Genomic DNA, 17,045 nt, shown 5'->3' with positions numbered 1-17,045 from the left:
TCTTGGCTTCAGCAGTATAAAAGAATGGTGTGAAAATCAATCACCAACAAAGAATTGCTACATGTGACTTGAAATTAAGGCTCCGTTCGGCTAAATAAGTTAAGAAAAATGACTTCTACACTTTCTTTTTTACCATATACACTCCTTTTTTTGTCTTTATTTGGTGTGAATTTACTCTATTTGTCCCTTAATGTGTAAAAAAATGAATTTATGAAAGAGAAAAGGTAAATTCATATGAATAAGGACAAAAAAGAGAATGTATGTGGTAAAAATGGGAGTGTAGAAGTCAATTCTCATAAGTTAATTGGTTTATTTTTGTCCTTATTCAAATTTTTTTTGTATTTGTTAGTTTTTTGTCAATTTTTTGAAGATTATTACATCGTCATGACAAGAAGAATCTAAAAAGTAAAAAATTATGATCGAAATTCAATTTTTTTTAATAAAGATGAAAAAATTGACTTATTTTTGTCTTTATTCAAAAAATTAGGTTTCGATCGTAATTTTTTACTTTTTCGATTCCTCTTGTCATGACGATGTAATAATCTCCAACAAATTGACGAAAAACTAACAAATACAAAAAAAAAAATTGAATAAGGATAAAAAAATAAATCAATTGACTTATTTAACCGAACGGAGCCTAAGACAAATAAAGCGAATAAATTCGGAAAAGACCACTTGAAAAGACAAGGCAATTGATAGCAAACCATGCACACAGTTGGAAAAACCATGCACTTGAGCATGAATAGTGAAAAGAGTAAAGCTACGAGTACACATGGCCCGTTCGGACAAATAAGCCACAGTGGTTTATTTTTTGTTCTTATTCAAATTTTTTTCGTATCGCTTGGCTTATTGTCATTTTTTTGGGAATTATTGCATCCTCACGACAAAAGAAATCTAAAAAGTAAAAAATTTTGACCGAAATTCAATTTTTTTTGAATAAAGACGAAAAAATTGGCTTATTGATTTACTTTCGTCTTTATTAAAAAAAAATTGGATTTCGGTCAAAAATTTTTACTTTTTAGATTCCTCTTGTCGTGAGGATGCAATAATCCCCAAAAAAATGACAATAAGCCAAGGGATACGAAAAAAATTTGAATAAGGACAAAAAATAAGTCATTTTGGCTTATTTGTCCGAACTCCCCCGGAATGTACATATGATGTATATATGAATTTTGTAGGGTTCATCTTGAGTCCCATAAAAATGATTCGAATTGTTCATTATTTTTAAAATATTTTTTTATATAGCTTTGTAAAAAACAGCTCAACCCGATATCGATAAGGGTTTTTGCTGAATTTCGGGGGCGAAACCACTTAACTGTTCAGTTTTGCCACTACAAATTCAGAAAAAATCCTTACTGATATCGGATTGAGCTAATTTTTTACAAGGCTTCATAAAAAGATGTTTTAGAAATAATGGGCAGTTCGAATCATCTTTGTAGGGCCCAAGGTGAGCCCCACAAAATTCATATATACATTGTATGTATATTCTATATGTACACATAGCACTACTCCAATGGAAATGCCGCAATGCATGTGCTCTGTACTCAACTTTGTAGTTTTTGATTACCAAAAATTAGTTCCACTCTTTTGTTCTGGACACATTCCAAACTCATTTTAATTATTTGAAACTAGAAAAACTCGTAGATGGTCCAAAATATGAGAAGGATAAAATAAGTCCATATTGCTATTGTCTACAAATTTACACTAAACGTTTTCTAAAAGTTACTCCCTTCGTCCCAAAATGCTTCCGGTTCGCAAAACGGAGTGTTAAAAATAATATTACAATTTTTGCAAGAAAAAATCAAAAGTTTTTTAACAACTTACTAGATATCAATTTTTTTTTTCAATTTTTGAAAAAAGTTTGAATTTTTTCTTGAAAAAATTGCATTATTTTTCACACTCCATTTTGCGGACCGGACAATAAGCATTTTGAGACGGAGGGAGTACAATTTTGTCCTTATTTGAAATTTTTTTGCGTTTGTTCGTTTTGTTTCAAATTTTTTTGACTTTTTGATTCATTTCAACGAGACGAATCGGAAAAGTAAAAAAAATTTACTTTTACCTAAATATTTTGAATAAGTACCACTTTTAAGTAGAAAAAGAGAAAAAAGTTTACTTAAAAGTGGTTCTTGTTCAAAATATTTGAGTAAAAAGTAAACGAATCAAAAAGTCAAAAAAATTTGGTACGAAACGAACAAATATGAAAAAAATTTAAATAAAGACAAAACTAAAAAAATGAAAAGAGTTGTTAGTGGAATGGGCAATATAGACTCAAGCTGGGCGGATCCGGATCATCAATGGGAATCTTCTTTGTGAGGATCTTGTGAGTCTTTTACTGTGGGCTTAACAATACATCAAAAGGGGAGATTTAAGGCCATCCACAGTGGTATAATCAAAATAGGATAATCAAAAGTTGACACATCAGCTTTTGATTATTCATTTAAGAAGTTGTTAAGCTTAACAATATTGAGATTCACAATGATCACTTCTAGTCCATAACCAAAATAAGAAGTCCACTATAATTTCACACAATCTATCTCTCCCCCTCTATTTCCCGTCATTCACTTCCCTCCATTATATTTTTTTTTGGGCAAAAATATATCAAACATATGGTGTTCTTCCTAGTGTTATTTATCAAAACAACACAAACTTTTTTTTCCTTCCTATTCTTGTAGCCTATATCACAAATCCACCACTCTCTTAATCTTTCAAAAAAAATCAGATGTGTTCTTGAAATTGGAAAATAATGCAAGGTTCTTCCTTTTTTTTTTGCAAGGTTCTTCATTTACTAAACTATAAGGGGAGGAAAAAAAAGAATAACCACTTTTTAGTCGAAAAATTTATTTATTTTGCTAAAAAGTAATTATTTCTCAAAATACTTGGGTAAAAGTAAAAAAAAATATTTTTCCGATTTCTCTCGTCGAGATGAATCAATAACCCATAAAAGTTTGGCACAAAATTAACAAATGCCAAAAAAAATCAAATAAAGACAATTTTAAGATTTAAGTTAAGTTCATAAGAATGCAGCCTAAAATAGAAACGGGAAAGAATAGTGAAATACCGTAATCCGGCAACGATGAGTTCAATTGTAGATGATCGAGAAATATGAGCTTTCACTTTTGGAAGAAAAAAAAGAGAAACAGTTTGTAGTTGAAGTGAAAAATATATAGAGCAGGTGAAGAAGAGAAGAAGAAAATACTAGTTGAAATACGCGTGTATATAAATTTTGGAACCAATTAACTTATGTGGTGTGGGGTTCACAAATTTTGATTATTGAAAAAGGTTGCTAATTTTGGTTATCCAAAGCCTAAAATTTGGTTATTTCTAAGGATGTTGTTAAGTTTGATTATACCATTGTGAGCCATTTTTTGCACCAATATTGTTAACTTTAACAACAATTGGCTTTTGATTATACCACTGTGGATGGCCTAAGGTCATCTACAGTGGTACAATAAAAAAAGAATAATCAAAAGTTGACATATCAGCTTCTGATTATTCACTTAAGAGGTTGCTAAGCTTAATAATGTTGAGCTTCACAATGGTCACTTCTAATCTATAACCAAAATAAGGGTCTACTACAATTTCACTCTCTCCCTTTCTGTTTCTTGTCATTCACTTCCCTCCATTTACATTTTTTTTTTGGCAAAAATATATCGATTCTCTTTCTTAATTTTGGAGAACAATCGGTGACTTTCTTCTCTCCTATTATGAATTTTTTTGGGAGAAAAAAAATAGAAACGGAAAAGAATAATGAAATACCTTAATTCGGCGATGATGGGTCAAATTGTAGATAATTGAGAAATACGAGCTTCACTTTTTTAAGGAAAAGAAAGAGAAATAATTTGTGAGCGAAGTGAAGAAGATATAAAGTAGGCGAACAAGAGAAGAAAAAATACAAATTGAAACACGTGTGTGTACAAATTTTGGAACTAATTAACTTATGTGATGTGGAGTTCATAAATTTTGATTATTGAAAAATGTTGCTAGCTTTGGTTATCCAAAGCCCAAAATTTAATTATTTCTAAGGATGTTGCTAAATTTGATTATACTATTGTAAACCAGTTTTTACACACTTTAAAAATAATTGGCTTTTGATTATACTGCTGTTGTGGACCATTGACCTAATGGTCCACAACAGCTTCCCTTGTTTTTTCAACAAAACTACGCCGTTTATGGAAAAAAAGAAGTAACCGAGATAAAAAAACACACCACTCCTTTTTTCTTCTTCTTTCCTGTTACTAACAGCCCTCCTTCGCTCCTTTTTTCATTTCTTCTTCTTTTCTGTTACTAATGGCATATCAAACAGAGGAGATCTAATGGCTAATTGTTTCACAAGTGTCCTTTTGATTTGCCCAAAAAATCTGTCTTTTGATTTATAATTGTTTGGAGTTTGTCCGATGCATCAACTCGTCACTGCGTGCTCAAGGCCCAATTTTATGAGGGAGTAACGGCAAAAAGTCCACCACATTACTTGGGCCCAATATATATTGAATGACCCATATCCACTTAAAAAGCTAAGCCTTATAAGTGGTGAGCCATCCAATTGTATATTAAGGTCCAACTCTTTTTCTGTTTATCCGATGTGGGACTCAACGTTCACACATGTTCTAACAAATTTGTTGTGCCGAAAACGAAATTGAGAATATAAACAAAACAACAAGCAAAAATCAAGAACACAAAATTTACGTGGTTCTCCAAACTGGGTACGTCCACGGGAGAATAGTAAGAGGATCCACTATAAACAAAGAAATAACACAGAGAGCCGGCTATACCCGTAACTCTCGTTGAAGCATCCAATTACAGATATCTAGGGACAAATCTCTGACGGAACCTGATAGAGATACTAAAACCCTAGGTGGAATCCAATAGAGCATAAACTAAAACCCTAATATTTAATCTTCAACATGAGAGACCCTCTGGGGGCCTCTCCAAAGGGATTCACTCAAGAAGTCCTAAAACCTAATGAAGAGAATAAGGCTATATACAGAGTCCTTCCTAAAACCAATACTTGCCCACACAAAATTTCTTGCACCCAAAGTCTAAACTAACAAGGCAACAAATCTTTTAGGAAGTCAAATATTTTTTCTACCATCCCAAATTCAAGGCATATTTTCAACAAATCTCCACCTTGACTTGAATTCCCTCGAACTCAAAACTATAGGCAATCCTCTAATTCAATCGCTCATCTCTCCAAAAGCCCCACGGGGCAATCACTAACGGCACAAACGAGCAAGGCTCAAGCACACCTACTTGACCTTGTAAACGCAACTCAGGAAAATCCAGCCGCACATGCCTCCAAATTGAGCCTCTATCTTTCAACGGGCACCTCCCACCCAACGCATCCCTCCTGGATACACACGAAGATCTGCTCAAACTCCACACGGAGTTAATTACAGACTCCACCACGGAGTTACTTACCGAACGAGTATACCGATAAATATAGTCTCCTCCTCAAACTCTTGACAAACTTTATACATCTCCTCCAACAAAAAAACCCTTGAATAATCCTTGTTGAACAAACTTCTCAACTTTGTAACAAGTCGCCATTGAAACGATCACCAATTGCACAGTCCACAGCGGAAAAGAAAAGCCTCGAATTGAAAACCCGGAGCTCTGATACCAGTTTGTTGTGCCGAAAAAGAAATTGAGAATATAAACAAAACAATAAGCGAAAATCAAGAACACAAGATTTACGTGGTTCTCCAAACTGGGTACGTCCACGGGAGAAGAGTAAGAGGATCCACTATAAACAGAGAAATAACACACAGAGAGCCGGCTATACCCGTAACTCTCGTTGAAGCATCCAATTACAGATATCTAAGGACAAATCTCTGGCGGAACCTGATAGGGATACTAAAACCCTAGGTGGAATCCAATAGAGCATAAACCAAAACTCTAATATCTAATCTTCAACATGAGAGACCCCCCTGGGGGCCTCTCCAAAGGAATTCACTCAAGAAGTCCTAAAACCTAATGAAGAGAATAAGGCTATATACAGAATCATTCCTAAAACCAATACTTGCCCAAACAAAATTCCTTGCACCTAAAGTCTAAACCAACAAGGAAACAAATCTTTTAAGAAGTCAAATATCTTTTCTACCATCCCAAATTCAAGGCATATTTCCAACAATAATTGTCCTTGTTAGAATAAATAGATATATAATAAATAAAATCGTGATCTTTTGTGATTTGAACTCATTGTGCTTCTCCCATTAGTATTTTTAGATCTACGACTGCTTTTCATCTATTGGAACCATACGATGCAATCAAGACTTGATTGCAGTGGGGGAATCAAGTCTGGACTAGAAACCATATAAACAGAAATCTCTCATTCAACAAAAATAGATGAACTGGAAAGAGAAATCTCAAACCTGAGGAAGAGGTGATCGTTCAGCCTTGGAAGAGGTGCTTCATTGAAGATATTAAAGCTTGGTCTGTTGGTAGGAAGTGGAAATTTGTTTGGTGCAGCCGTGTTTATAACAAAGCTGCCCATTGGATTGCAACGAATTGTCTAGATAGGAAGATCTTGCCTTTTACGGGTTGTATTCCGCCCGAGTTAGAGTCCATTTTACTTAAGGATTCTTCGTAAGTCTCTGTTTTTTTTGTAATCCAGTGACATTTAAAAAAAAAATGAAGAGGTGGTGAGAACCGAGAAGGGTTTCGACGAAACGGAGAAGAAGAAAACGTGTGCGAAAGAAAGAAATGGAAGAAGAAACGGAAGAAGAAACGGCTTTATTCTCCGTTAGACTTTTTATCCTCTAAAACGGTGCTGTTTTTTGCTTTAAAAATAAGGAAGGCTGTTGTGGACCATTGGATCTTCTCATTTGATGTGTTCTTAGCTCCACAATAAAAGCCTCACATGATCCTCATAGGTAGGGGTGTGAACGGGTCGGACGGGTCGGGTTCGTCCCTGAACCCGAACCAGATTGGTCGGTTATCGAATTTTTGGGGCCCGAACCCGAACCGAAGGAGAAGGAATAACCGTTCGCACCGATTTTTTTGGTCGGGTTGGGTTTTGTCGGGTCGGGTCCAATCAAAACCGAAGTAATCTATACGAATTGGTCGTCTTTTAGTCGGATCGGGTAAGAAAAACAGCACCCCAAGCCCTGAATTGAAAACTGATTTTTTTCAAAAAATGAACCCGTACCCGACAGAACCATATGTTCGACCCCGTCCGAAATCCTTCGGGTCGGGTCGGGGGTTGGGTTTTTTGCACACCCCTACTCATAGGGGAGATTCTCATAGAGGATCCGGATCCATGTGAGCTTTGCTTAAGCTTATGTTGCCCCCATTTTGTAGACATGATGAGTAGTTCAACCACGCAAAAACTTATCTTAATTAAGGCCTCGTAAGAACCATTTTAATTTGGTGTAAGAAAATAAAAAAAATACTAATATGTAGAAATATATTTTTGGGAGTTCAAAAATGCTTGAAGGTTTAGTTCTCTTGAATTTAACTTAAATTTGGAAATTGTCTTTATTTGATTTTTTTTCGCATTTATTAGTTTTGAACCAAATTTTTGTAAATTATTGATTCGTCTTAACGAGAAGAATCAGAAAAATATATTTTTTACTTTATGCACGTATGTTGAAAAATAATCACTTTTTAGGAAAAAAAAAGATAAACGGAATAAAAAAATCTAAAATTAACCAAAACTTCAGATTTTAAAAAAAAAATTACTCCGGGTCGTTTATGGCCAATACTTTAAAGTTTAAGGTGGGACCTAATAATCACGCGCCCGAAAATCAGCTTTACTCATGGTTCATATGAAAGCCGCCGATCCCAAGCAGCGGCCCACTTGACACGTAGGACTACATCACGTGGTCCTTTACTACAGCTGTCGTCATTCTTCCGTAACCCCACTGACCACTGGACGCTCCACCAACACGTGTTCGCTTCCTGCCCCGCCCTTCCACCCGATGCCACCCTCACGAGTCACGACAACTTCACGCCTGGTTTTCCTCGTAGTATATAAGTTAGCAGTTAATTAGCACATTTAGATCCCGTTCACTTGTATGGAATTCATTTTTGTGAATTTTTGTGTGTTCAATACTTAAAAAATTGCGATAACCAAAACTTTAATTTCTTCACAGAGAACACTTTTCTGCAAAATATATCCGGCTGAAAGAAAGTAATTTTAGTTTTTCCATAAAATCCTGCCAAACTAAATTACCATTTCCTTTGTCTCTTTTCACTTTACTATTTTTCGATAATTTATTTATTCCGTAACATTCTCGACAATTGAATGAAGGTCGAAATCAATAAGTTTTAGTTCAGTTGGTATCTCCTAGTCTTTTTTATGTGGAAGATCAGGATTCGAATTTCATCGTGGGCAATTGAAATTCAGGACTATGAATAGACTCTGAAACTATTTGTATACTAATCTACTATCACGAGCTTCATCATGGGCATTTGAAATTCAAGAATATAAATAACCTCTGAAACCATTTGTAATTTTGTATACTAATTTACTCACTTTTCTAACCCATGTGTACAATATTAGAACTAAGGTCGAAGGCTTACGGAGTGGTAATTCGGTCAATTTCTCAAGGTGTTTCCCCAATTGAACAACAGACTAGTGCCTTGTTTGGCACGGCTATTTCCACTCTATAAATACCCACAAACTTTTCACTCGCCCTTTCCGTTTTCTCTCACTCCACCTTTTCCCGGCTTCATTTCTAGGGCTTTCTCTCTCCCCCCGTGTTTCCAGGGGTAGATTCACTTCCCCGTTTCTCTTACGTTTTCCGTTTGTTTCTCGTCATTTTCAATTTTCCCGACTCTTCTTCATTTTCATTAACGCCTTACCATTTTCCCCGCAATTTACGTCTTCCGTTTCCAGGTTCGTCTCCGGCGTCTGCATTTTGAAGTGATTGAACGGAGAAAGATATAACGTTTCCAGCTTTCGAATCAGGTACATATTGCGCTATCTTTTTTTGCTTGAGTTTCTTTCTGATTTTCTGCGATGTCGTTAAAGTTCCTGTTTTTCGAGTCCATTTCCTTAGTTTGAAAAAGAAAGTCCATTTTGCTCCAGTTACGTCGGAATTGAATGAAGAATATGATTCGTTTCCATTTTTAGGTCGAGTATTTTTTGCCGTTTTAGGTTGATATCAGTGATTCTTTTGGTACATCGTTTACAGTGATTCTTTACTGTGCATATTTCCGGTGACGACATGCAGATTCTCTGTTGTTTTTTTTCGGGTTTGGTTAATTACAATTTGATGAGTTTCTAATTTTTTTTGCCAGTAGTTTCTGAACACCTGCTTTGTTAATTTTTTATTTGATGAGGAAAGTCAAAAATTTATAAGATAGGCCCCCTTTAGTTGCACGGGAAGGAATTTTAGTTTTTTGGTAATATTTTTTATCAAGAGAACACACAAAAAATCGTTTGCCTTTACTCCATCTCACCTCAATTTTTTTTAAGAATCTATTTTTCACGCAACATTTTCACAATTGAACAGAGCCATATTGGTGTTATACACTATGTTAGAAAGTTAGTGATAGGAAAGGTAATCTGGCCCTCTCGTGAACTTAGGACCCAATCGACTTGCAAGTTCCTGTTTTGAAGATTAGATATCCGGATCTTCTACCTTGGGTGTATAGGTTTGTACACAATAGTTGCATATATATAAATATATATACACACACAGCGGTTCTCCAAAGGACACCCTTAGAGTGGGAAAATGTGGACATCAAACGCCTGCTGTTGGATTGTGTTTTAAATGGTCCGGATTCGAGGGCAATCTATTCGCGCGAATATATTGTCTGTGAATCCTGACCATTCAAAACATAATCCAACGACTGTTAACAGAAGTTTGCATTTTCTCTAAGTGCGGTCGTCCTTGAGAGAAGTGCCGTGTGTGTGTGCATTTCCTCGCAGGTACCTTTAAAATCATGTTCTAATCATATTAAACAGTTCGAAATCATTAAAATTTGATTGAAAACTATGAGGTGTTTTTTTAAATGTCTAATTAGTTGTCTCCGGAATCGCCCCGATATATATATATATATAAAATCTAATAAGTAACGCCGCAAACACATTTTTAAAACACAATTGCAGGCACAATCGTATCTGAAACCGTTAAATGTAAAAAAATTCATATATATTTAATCGATTCTTTTTTTTATATAATCGAAAAGGGTAGGAGGGGGCGACCGGCGTAGCAATCCCCCTTGGGCGTGACCATAGGGGCTCCTAACCCGCTGTGGAATGTCCGGTTAGAGTCATAGCTACTGTCCGGGAGGACAGACCGTCACCACAGCACCACCTAGGCGCACAGCTGGCACAGGGCCTCCATGTGTCCCTCCGGCTCATATATTTTTTTGCAACTGGAGGGGCTCGAACCCGAGTGCACATGAAGGGAGAGGCACTTAAGCCCCATCACCTGTGCCAACTGGGCTACCACCATGATGGCTTAGTCGATTCTTGACACAGTTGTTTTTGAATTTGTGTTTTAAATGTGGGTTTCTTACTTTTTGTTTCTTAATGCGATACTACCAAACAAATGCGTTTCGATTTGACAGCATAATTTTGTTAGTAGTTGCTCTTGATGTTAAGCAAAAAGTATGTGGTACTTATCGAAACAAAAAGTACATGTGGTTTTGTCGTTTGCTGGGTGTAGAGAAGATACGGATCTTAACATGTTCGGACACAAATAAGCCACAATGACTTTTTTTTTTTTTTATTCAAATTTTTTTCGTATCACTTGGTTTATTGTCATTTTTTTTGAAGATTATTGCATCCTCACGACAAGAGAAATTTAAAAAGTAAAATTTTTTGACCGAAATTCAATTTTTTTTTGAATAAAAACGAAAAAATTTGTTTATTGATTTTTTTTCGTCTTTATTCAAAAAAAATTGAATTTCGGTCAAAATTTTTTACTTTTTAAATTCCTCTTGACGTGAGGATGCAATAATCTCCAAAAAAATGACAATAAGCCAAATGATACGAAAAAAATTTAAATAAAAACAAAAAATAAATCAAAGTGGCTTATTTGTCCGAACACCTAAACATCCCATCAACTATGATGGTTTTGCTTGGTAAAGGACCAGCTGATTCTCCATGTTGAAAATATCGCCCCAGCCCCCACCCCTCCCACAGAAATAAGTAGGAACTTTCAATCATGGTGACTTATATGTATGAACTTGTGTGACTTTATCATAAAGCAGTGCGTCTTCTTTTTTGCAGTCGCCCTTGGTTTCTTGCAAAGTGACAATTACGTCTACTATCGCCGAAAAAGCAACGGGTCAATCAGTCAAGTTTTTATTACAATTACTTGAAATGCGTGAAAATAACATCCTGTTTTTTTATTCATCTGTTTGGCTTTGATTATTTCCGGAGCCTGACAATTAGGTAATCGTAGACATTTTAGTTAATGGTTGTATAAAACATATACCAAGTTATCGTTGTGCAGTTTGGCATTGTTAAACCACCAATTTTCAGTCCAGCAATTCTTTTGTTTTGGTAATATAATTCATATTGAACCAGAACATGGACCAATAATTTATCAGTTCTTTGTGCGGAGAATAATACTTCCCTCCCGGCAGTAGATAAGCGGCCTTTAAGTGTAGTTTAGGATGGTTAACTCCCTATTAGGAAGGGATTCGACAATATACATTTAAGATTAAGGTTGCCAAAAATGGTGACATGTCGTATATCTTTTTTTTCTATTTTATGTATGGTGTCTTGTTGATTCATATCGAGTAGGGAAATTTATACAAATGGTTCTCCTAATTTTATTTGAGTCTCATTTTCGTCCTCCAAGTATCATTTACACCTCTTTTAATCTTCAAGTTTAGTTTTCGTACCAAATTGGTCCAATTGATAACTTTTGTATATTATCATTTGGACCAACTTGATATGAAAACAAAACTTGAAGGTCAAAAGAGTTGCAATTAATACTTGAAGGACGAAAATGAGACTGGGATAAAACTAGGAGGACTATTTCTATAAATTTCCCTAGCGAGTATCATAAGATATGTTGCCAAGAGTGAAAAATCATTATACTCAAAATAGAATACAGACTTTATTGAATAACATGTTCCTGTAATTTTTTTTTATGGTGTTTGATTGTTAACAACATACGTTTGTGTCAGGATCTAGAACTGTCATGCTTTTCACAAAGAAATCATAATGCGGAAACTATCAAGTCGTAAGATGTGTACGTATCAAGTTGTAAAGGGTAAATTGGGAGGTGGAATTGAGAAGAAGAGGTCCTCTCTCTGCGCCTGGTATTGAAACAACTTCAGCTTTCTCCGATCAAATTAAGTTACGCTTTCTTGGATCCTTTTCCTTTACGACTTGATACGGGTACGTACACATATCAAGTCGTAAGATGTGTACCTATCGTGAATCATAGGATTTTAACAACACTTTTAACATATCTTTACCTTCCCTAACGCATCTTGCACTTGGAGGCGTAATCATCTGTGTGACAACCAAAAAATGAAGAGGCTTAAACCCAACACTTTCTACATACCAGAACTCTGGTATAGGATGTGACGGTGAGTTACTGATCGCCTGAAAGGCTTCAATCCTACAATATCTATCAAGCTATCCAACAAGAACCTTTTGTCGTTGTCTTCTGGTCAAGCTATCCAACAATAATTGTTCCAGCAAGGGTTGTGTGTAAATTTATGTTGCTTGGCAAATGTTACGGTCATGACATTATTGAAAAAGTATGGTAATATGTGACGTTAATGCCTCTGTTGTCTATTTTCACTGCGTCCATTTTGTCATTTTAAATTGGTACTGTGGATATGCGAATCAGATCATGATGCTACTTCTTTATTCTTATACATATTGCCTGCCTTGCAAATTTGCAATGTAAGTTATGTAACTATAAAAAATTATTTATGGATCTTGTGAAGTTACATGCTCTTAATTTTAGGACAAGCCATTCTTACTTCTTTTCTTACTTCAGTGATCATTTTGCTTAGAGGTTCCCAGTCACACTTTACATGGTAGTTTTTTAAAAATGGGTTATCTTTGGTTATTCGCTTTGCTTGTACAACTGCCGGTAAAGATAGCTCTTGTTCAAAGCATGGAGATGAAATAGCATTCTTCCAATAGGTGTAGCAGTGCTTTCTTCAACATAACCTTCATTGTTAGGTCCAGGCACGACATCCACTTCTAATGTCATCAAAGTGACTTTCGAAGCTTTTGCTTCTTTTCCCTCAATTGCTATCCATCAGCTCCTATAAACGTGGTCCGAAACCTATAAAGCCAAGTTTTTGGTCCCTCAATTGCTATCCATCGGCTCCTTTAAACATGGTCCAAAACGTATAAAGCCAAGTTTTTGGTAGCCCAAAAAGATTGGTGTGACATTCCGGTCACCTGCACAGGATGCTCACATTGATCACATTGATTTTGTCATTTAGAGTCTCCGCCAGCTCTAAACACAAACTTTTTGACTCACATTGTTAGGTGAGGTTTGTTCATTGACAAGCATATGTAGGGACATTGACAAATAAGTACACGTACACATATATATAAAGGCTGATAAAAAGTACAAACCAAATCTCATAGAACAAAAAGGAACAAGATTGCTGATTAGAAAATGCATATATGGAGACATATCTACGCATATGATTTGTATTATGCAGGCACAAGAATGATATTTTATGTTATTTAGAAAGCATGGTAGGTACCATGCACTAGGAATTGCCATGTCTATAATTTCACCATGGATTCTAACCCTTCATAATTATTTTTGTTGAAAATCTGTCATAAGTACTAGTCTCCAGATCTTTTTATCACACTGAATTTTCCCCCCCGGAAATCTAGTGGAATCTAAATCGATCTTTAGGGGCCTATGGAAAATGATGTTTGCTTGGAGTATTATTTTGGCTTCAATTTGGTAACACTTTTATTTGAGATGATCAAGAATACAACATTGAGTCATTCAAACTTATGCCTCTTATGTACTGTTACCAGATTCGCTCAATTACTGTTCTCCTGTCCCGTTGTATTTGGAGAACTCTGTTATTATTGCTTCTTAGAGTGTATTTTCAACTATGACTGCGCTTTCTAGTACCCATATGCAGGAAAAAGTGTATTGATAGCCTTTATGTGCATAACCATTTGTAGTGATGCAGAAATTAGATTGACTGGACTATGTTTCTAATTCCAACCTTACAGGTGGTAACTGTATTGATTTTGCTGGCATTGGCTATTCACTCTGTTCTAGGGATAACGTCTACCCGTTAATGTACGGCCTTCTGCTATAAATGCATTGTGGCACAAGCAATGAGGTATGTTGCCAAATGAAAATCTTATATGGATCTTTGTTTTGAAAGTAGAATGGACTTCTTAATCGAAAGGTAACTGAATCTATATCTGTTGTTGAAAATGTTCCTACGTTATCAGATTTCACGAAGCCTTTGCTTGATGGACTGCTCACCCAGCAGCAGTGACAAGAAAACTCTAAAGAGGTGGTTCTTCATAGATAAGAGGGTTGGGTAAAGAATATCTCTCTACCTTAGGTTAATACTAGGGCCAAATTTCTCTCCAAGAAGTGGTTCACTATTTTTCTGGGGGTGGCCTTGTGCAAGTAATCTGGACAAATGGATTTGAATTCAACAATTGCCTCTCCTGTTCTCACTGAACCTGCACCAATAAATAAGTCCAGACTCGGAATACACTCCAGTCTTTTGCCTTTTTCGCAATCTGGAGCACCATTCTCCTCGGGCATATTAATTCCGAGAAAGAAGCCAGGGAAGCTTGATGATGTTCGGTCCAATGGTTGGCTCGATGCCATGAAATCTTCATCACCACCCCAGAAGAAGCTACTTAAGGATTTCAATGTTGAGGTGGCCTCAGATGATAGTGATGTTGCTTACTACTCCTGGATGGTAGGCTTAGTGTTTTATGAATCTTTTTAAATTCCAGTACAATGGGAATTTATAAATAAAAAAAAAACAATTCTTGTTGGCTATGTTATTCCTTTATTTTGCAGCTTAAGCACCCTTCGGCTCTAAGCTCCTTTCAGCAAATCATGAACCACGCAAGGAATAAAAAGATAGTAATGTTTTTAGATTATGACGGGACTCTTTCTCCAATAGTCAATGACCCTGATCGGGCCTTCATGTCTGATGAGGTCAGTGTCATATCTTCTATATGTGTGAGCGTTCCTCATGTCCTTCTCTAGCTGTGTGTTCATACTCATGGTAAACCTTCTCTTTGTCAGATGCGTTCTACTGTTAGGAATCTTGCAAATTATATCCCGACAGCAATAATTAGTGGAAGGAGCCTTGACAAGGTAAGGGGACAAATGTCGACCCAAACAGACGCTTTTACTAGTATGACTACCTTAAACTGTATAGTTGTTTTGTTTCACATTATATTGATGCAATCAGTGTCTGTTCTACCTCTTTTCATCTTTTCAGGTGTATGAGTTGGTAGGACTAACAGATCTCTACTATGCGGGTAGTCATGGTATGGACATCATGTTCCCGGTTAGAGACAGTGCGTTTGCTGACCCTTCGAATCGTATTAAATCTACTGACCAGCTGGTAAGAGACTAAAAATCTTCCTAAAATCCCCTCCCCTTTCCCCCTTCTTACACTTCCACGATGATCAAAATGTGGGGTACTTTTTCTTGCGAGTTCTTGTTATTATGATATGCATCTTATGTTTCTTCATGTGTAGGGCAAGGAGGCAAACCTCTTCCAGCCCGCTAGAGAATTTTTACCCATGATTAATGAGGTGTGTAATTGTTTTGCTTATACCTGTTATATTGTGCAAGTAACCATCCTCTACCTACTAACATGATTCAATTTTTTTCATTGATTTGAACAGGTTTTTAGAATCCTTGTCGAGAAAACTAAAGATATCAAAGGTGCTAAAGTTGAGAATCACAAATTTTGTGCATCTGTACATTACCGTAACGTAGATGAGAAGGTAAACTTTGGCAGGTTCTTTAGATTTGATTATCTGGTAAATTGCTGGCATTGACTGTTACATGTAGTTTCACAAGTTTAATACGTTCATTTGATTTTTCAATAATTCCAGAATTGGCCTACAATTGCACAATGTGTTCTTGACATTTTAAAAGGTTACCCGCTATTGCAACTAAACCATGGCCGGAAGGTAATTTACTCAACGAGCTCGATTGTTTTCACTAAGTAATAGTAATTTTTTATGCTAAAACTGTCTTAACAATTTTGTATGCTTCTGTCAGCGGATTTCCACGCTTATGTTCTTGGTCTCTAATATTTTCTTTACTGTGTTGTAGTAGATATTAATTTCGCCTCTTATTCTCCACATATATAGGTTTTAGAGGTCCGTCCAGTGATCAACTGGGATAAAGGGAAAGCAGTTGAGTTTCTTCTCGAGTCACTTGGTAAGTAGGCTCACTGGGAACGTTCTAGTTTTGCTTATTTGCGTTGTCTTAACTAGTTCCTTAACTCATATAGTTTGCGAAATGGTGCAGAGCTAAATAATAGAGAGGATGTGCTCCCAATCTATGTCGGAGACGACAGGACCGATGAAGATGCTTTCAAGGTAATTCCGATTTAGTCTCGGGTTCTTGTGAGCTAATAAGTTGTATCCGCCCCTTATGTTAGTTGTATGATTTTAACAATATGAATCTCAGGTATTTCGGGAGGGAAATCGAGGTTATGGAATTCTTGTATCGTCTATACCGAAAGAAACAAAGGCAAAATTCTCTCTCAAAGATCCTTCAGAGGTGCAACGATTCCTGAAGTGTCTTGTGAGATGGAAGGAGAAAAATGAACTGCTGAAGTCCATAAACAATAGGAGCCTTGAGTTTAGTGACTTATTTAGATGATAGACTGTTTTCAGTTTTATTTAAATAAAAGTATTGCAGTTTCTGGTAAATTAGGACATGTGGGAGCTGCTTCATTTATTTCCAATCCTAGTTTACTTTCATCTAATTTTTATAGCTAATTGTCTTGTTTGTTGCTGAGGAAATTCTTTTCTGGATTTTGTAAAAGCCTTTTCTTTCGGGCTCCTTTATATTTTGTAAAAACCTTTTATCTTCCATGCTCCACCAAACTCAACTTTGTTGGCTTCAACCCGAACCCTC

General features: G+C 36.0%; 1 protein-coding gene across 7 annotated transcripts; it reads left to right on the top strand.

Moving 5' to 3' along the window:
* Window positions 1-8,615: 8,615 nt before the first annotated feature.
* Window positions 8,616-16,845, top strand: LOC131333978 (probable trehalose-phosphate phosphatase F). Of its 7 annotated transcripts, none has more exons than XM_058368833.1 (13): window positions 8,627-8,712; window positions 8,840-8,911; window positions 14,138-14,250; window positions 14,366-14,850; window positions 14,955-15,095; window positions 15,186-15,257; window positions 15,385-15,510; window positions 15,647-15,703; window positions 15,797-15,898; window positions 16,010-16,087; window positions 16,271-16,340; window positions 16,431-16,501; window positions 16,593-16,845. In XM_058368833.1, the coding sequence occupies exons 4-13, from the start codon at window positions 14,563-14,565 to the stop codon at window positions 16,785-16,787; spliced, it is 1,200 nt and encodes a 399-aa protein (XP_058224816.1). In that variant the 5' UTR covers window positions 8,627-8,712; window positions 8,840-8,911; window positions 14,138-14,250; window positions 14,366-14,562; the 3' UTR covers window positions 16,788-16,845. The 7 variants fall into 7 exon arrangements, with proteins under 7 accessions (XP_058224821.1, XP_058224816.1, XP_058224818.1 ...); XM_058368835.1 differs by having other exon boundaries at window positions 8,634-8,712; window positions 8,868-8,911; XM_058368840.1 differs by having other exon boundaries at window positions 8,660-8,712; window positions 14,187-14,250.
* The last annotated feature ends 200 nt before the right edge of the window (window positions 16,846-17,045 follow it).

The sequence above is a fragment of the Rhododendron vialii genome, chromosome 7a (genome assembly GCF_030253575.1).
Source record: "Rhododendron vialii isolate Sample 1 chromosome 7a, ASM3025357v1".
Lineage (NCBI taxonomy): Eukaryota > Viridiplantae > Streptophyta > Magnoliopsida > Ericales > Ericaceae > Rhododendron > Rhododendron vialii.
Note: the sequence above shows the minus strand (reverse complement) of the source record. Positions and strands in the feature narration are given on the sequence as shown.